The 4,678-nt window shown below is 33.8% G+C and overlaps 2 protein-coding genes across 2 annotated transcripts; both read left to right on the top strand.

Moving 5' to 3' along the window:
* Positions 1-3,322: 3,322 nt before the first annotated feature.
* On the top strand, positions 3,323-3,709 carry LOC141629305 (protein FAR1-RELATED SEQUENCE 5-like). The gene has a single exon (XM_074442328.1). The coding sequence runs from the start codon at positions 3,323-3,325 to the stop codon at positions 3,707-3,709; it is 387 nt and encodes a 128-aa protein (XP_074298429.1).
* Positions 3,710-3,856: 147 nt separating this feature from the next.
* LOC141629304 (protein FAR1-RELATED SEQUENCE 5-like) lies at positions 3,857-4,279 on the top strand. Its single transcript, XM_074442327.1, has one exon. It carries the CDS (start codon positions 3,857-3,859, stop codon positions 4,277-4,279), a length of 423 nt encoding a protein of 140 aa, XP_074298428.1.
* Positions 4,280-4,678: the final 399 nt, after the last annotated feature.

The following is a 4,678-nucleotide window of genomic DNA, read 5'->3' as shown; positions in this document are numbered from 1 at the left end:
CTCTTTCTCTTCACTCGGGAGTTGGGTTCGATGATCTTGTTGCCTTGCTCAAGCGGATCCGAAATTCTCGGTATCTCGGGACGCGGGGCTCGGGTAGCGGTTACATTTTTGCTAGACTTAGCTTTGCTATTGCTAAGGGTGTGGGAGCTCAGATTGTTTCTCGGCTCCCCACCAATTTCATCTAAATTTTTATTGTTATTTTAATGAAAGCTGCGCGCATCCCTTTATAATAATAATAATAATAATAATAATAATAATAATAATAATAATAATAATAATAATAATAATAATAATAATAATAATAATAATAATAATAATAATAATAATAATAATAATAATAATAATAATAATAATAATAAGGGTAGAGTTCTGGTGAGAACGGGGCTTATCGTGAGAACCATGAGAACAGCTCTCAACCGTCCATCAAATTATCTGACGGCTGAGATTAGAGGTGCGCTTCTCTTAGAATTTCACGGAAAACAAAAAATAAGACTGTACATGTCAGCAATATCAAGCCTACGTAACAAAATCAAACCACACGAAACAAAATCAATCGATTTCATCATTAATCCTTCCTTAATTTGTAAATTTTTGTCTTTCCATATCAAATTTAGTGATCTAAAATCTGTTATTCATCATCAATTCTTTGTGTTCAAGCGCAAATCGAGTCAATTTGTTCAAACTTTTGCATTCATCAGCTATTCAGTTATTTCAAGATCAAAACTTTGTAAGGAAAATCGGAATTGATTTCGTCATTCATCTGGAATTATTGTTTTCTACAGTCAATATTGAGGTATGTTAATTCAATGTTATTTAATTCCTTTCTGAATCGTTGTTGAATTGATTTTATAATGATGTTAAAGTTGAATTTAATCAAATTCAACTTAATTTCGGATTTGATTAAATTTAGTTAACTAGATGTAATGTACAGAACCACAAAAACATTAATTTTATAATGAAAAGTGTTAAATTAGGGTTTACAGTTTGTTTGTTTGATTTTAGGAGGATGATAAATGCAAATGTACTTTGTGGTGAGAAAAAATGTACTAAAAATAATGAGAAAGGAAAAGTGTGCAATTTGAAGTAACTGAAAAGTAATTTTGTATGTAAAAATAATGTGTTATGTTGTGCCGTACACGTTTCATAAGGAAATGTCCAATCAGTCTTAGTGAAATGTGCATTATATATAATAAGAATGTGCAAGTAATTATTACCTTTTGCAAGTGGTCTTGCAACTGTTCACAATAAGTCACAATAAGTCAAATGACGGTTTGTAACTTGCTTATGTGGTGAAAAGACGCAATTATTTATATTAATTTGAATATTACTTCTAAATGTACATTATATTAATTTTAAAAAAACATGTTCCATAAAATAAATTGTCAACTATCTATATTCGTAATTTGCATTTTCTGATAATTAGGTACAACTAAAATATCATTAAGCATTGTTTGGAAAATGTACATTATATTATATTTAAAGGTACATGAAATTATTTAAAAAAGAACATGGAACATTATTTGGAAAAAAATGTGAATTCAGTTTAATTCAAATGTCCATTACGTATTTTCATAATGTGCGTATACTGTTTTATGCAATAGATTAAAGTAACATAGATAACTTCACCCAATTTATTAATTACCATGATTATGTTTGTGTCAGTTGAAAAGATACAACTGTTCACAGAATTTAATCTCTTATAATCAATTAATCCACTATATAAACCCAAGAGTACACAACCAGTTTTCCATCCTACCTTTTCCAATAAGCAAAACTTTTAATATGTCCAGAAAACTAGTTAATTTTATTAAAAAAAAAAAACAATGTCTTACTCCAAATGCACAATAGTTCCCTACACTAATGCTGCTTACAAACAAAATTTCATAGACCATTATTGGGAATGGAAAGTAAGCCAGTTTTCTTCAAACTGGTTTGATGGAGATGACATTCCTGTGGAGATGGATGTACCATCTCACAGTCGTCCTTTACATCCTTTCCTTACTAATCTGGCATTCCTCCAGATTTTTTTTAATCGACTTGGGAGGGAATAAAAGAGAAACATGGCCATGGTGTGCAAGGGCTGGTCAAAGTGGTTCCTTATAGGGAGAAAGCAAAAGGTAATGGAGAGGGATTATTACCGAGGCGCGGTTCACGGAAATGAAAATGGTGTAATCTCTATCACAAAGAATAATCGGCTCCTTGATAGATTCTACATGTGCACGACTATGTCTAGTCGTGCAGAAATAATTAGACATCACAAAAGACAAGAACGACAATTTTTAAAGAAAAGAGAAGAAGAATATGAAATTTAGGAACAGTCTGGGGATGAGGGTTATTATGACTCCGACTGTTAGATTAGTTTAGAAATATGTTGTGTTATCTTGTGTTTATTGTTATTAGGTATTATTTTGTGTTTTTTTTTTTTCAGTATAAACCTTAGTAGGTTTTACCATTTTGAAAGCCTTAAATGGCTTTTGTAAATATTTTTCTAATATTAATGAAATAATATTATGACTATTTCTTTGTTTAATGTCATTAGCATTCAATACATTATATATATGCTATATCAAAATGGACAACAATATTTCCTACGAACATTGGCAGTAAAATAAATGTTCCTTTAAAGGCATGATAATGGACATTCGCAGGAATACATTATATATGAACCTTTATTTGTACGAAATAAATTGCCAATCTTTGTAGAGCATATTAGAATTGGATTACTGCATTATTGATGCAATAATATTCAATATACTTACTTAACTCTTTTGTTGAAGCGGACAATGAGTACAAGTGATGCAACTACGTCTTCTTCTACAAATAATGACTTTAAAACACCAAGGACAAGAATTGAAACATTAAATGCACTCAAAGACATTCCATTCTGTCCGAGAGGAAAAGAAACCTAAAGTAGGAAAAGTATTCAAACGCTATAATCACAGAGAGTTATTCTACAAAGAATATTGTACAATCGTGGGTTTACGCCAAGACTTGCAACAACAAAAAGGATTAAAGGCAATGAGTTACCAAACAGTTTTGCATTAAGGAATGTTGTCTGCAATAGGCAAGGTGTAAAGGAAAGTAGGAAAAGGAAGAGGGACATCGAGCATCGAGCATCGAGCATCGAGCATCGTTGAGAATGATGCGAACCGATGTGACATACATAAGTCTGTGTGAGGCCGATTACAAGAATTGACTATCGTGCATTAGTGCAGTTTAAATACCAAGAAAATGGAACTTATATTGTTACTAGATTCGATGAAGCGCATAACCATCCACTTGCTTCACTGAATCTACAATATTCTTGAAAGGAAACCGAAAAATGACAGAGGTACAGAAGCAATTTGTCACAAAGGTAAAGGTGCTAAAACTAGGTGGTGTGAAAGCCTATAGAGGTTGGAAGGAGCTGTGTGGAGGTTATGACAACATTGGGGCTACTGAGGTTGATTTCAAAAACTTTGTCAGGGACATAAACGCCTACATTGGTAATTTTGATGCGCAAATGTTTGTTGAAAATTTTATTGGGAGAAAAGACACATGCAGTTCATTTTACTTTGATTTTATAGTAGATGAAAACAAGTGCCTGGCTGGAGTGTTTTGGGCACATCCGATCTGCATAAAGAACTACATGCTGTTCGGTGAGGTTTTATCATCAGATGCTACATATGGAACAAACAAGTACGATATGGTGTTTGTACCTTTCATATGAGTTGATCACCACAAAAGGTGCATAACGTTTGGAGCTGGGTTGATAGGTGATGAAAGTATTGAGTGTTATACAGGGTTGTTCAAGACATTTTTGGAAGCAATGGGCGGGTGCTAGCCAAGAATTATAATTACTGATCAGGACAAATCAATGAAGTCGGTAGTCCCGGAAGTGTTTAAGGAGTCAACACACAGACTGTGCATGTGGCACATAATGAAGAAACTAAGAGAAAAAGTCAGTTATCAACTGTTTCAAGATGAGGATATTAAGACCAGGCTCAATAGGTGTGTTTGGAACAACCAACTTGAGCCTGCTGAATTCGAAGAACAATGGGGGAAGATAATGACTGATTATCAACTTGTAGAACACGAGTGGTTTTCATATTTGTACGATCTCAAGGAACAGTGGATCCCTGCCTATTTTAAAGATGTTTCAATGTCTGGCCTGATGAGGGTTACTTCTAGGCCTGAGAGTGAAAACAGTTTCTTTGACATGTTCCTCACACCTCATTTGACCCTTGTTGAGTTTTGGGTGTGCTATGAGAGTGCCTTGGAAGCACAAAGACACAAGTAGAGCAAATTGAACAGTGACAACAATCACTCTGAAATCCCACGGAAAACAAAGTCAAACCTTGAAGTCCATGCTTCTGAAATGTACTCGCACAACATTTTCAAAGACTTCCAAACATAATTGGTTGCAGCTTTGTCTGATTGCCATTTTAAAGATGTGGAGAAGATTGATGAGAAAAATATATATTGTAACAGACTTGCAGATGCCAAATAAGTCATGGAACGTAGCATATTCACCAGATAACATGGAGATTACTTGTTCCTGTTCTATGTTTCAGAGAATGGGCTTGTTGTGCAGGCACTGCATGTGGATTCTACACAACCAAGATTTTCAGAAAATACCAGAACAGTACATAATGCAAAGATGGACAAAAGCTGCAATGAGTAAGCCTGTCTTTGATAA

This window comes from Silene latifolia, chromosome Y, assembly GCF_048544455.1.
Source record: "Silene latifolia isolate original U9 population chromosome Y, ASM4854445v1, whole genome shotgun sequence".
Lineage (NCBI taxonomy): Eukaryota > Viridiplantae > Streptophyta > Magnoliopsida > Caryophyllales > Caryophyllaceae > Silene > Silene latifolia.
This window is presented reverse-complemented; position numbering and strand designations above follow the sequence as displayed.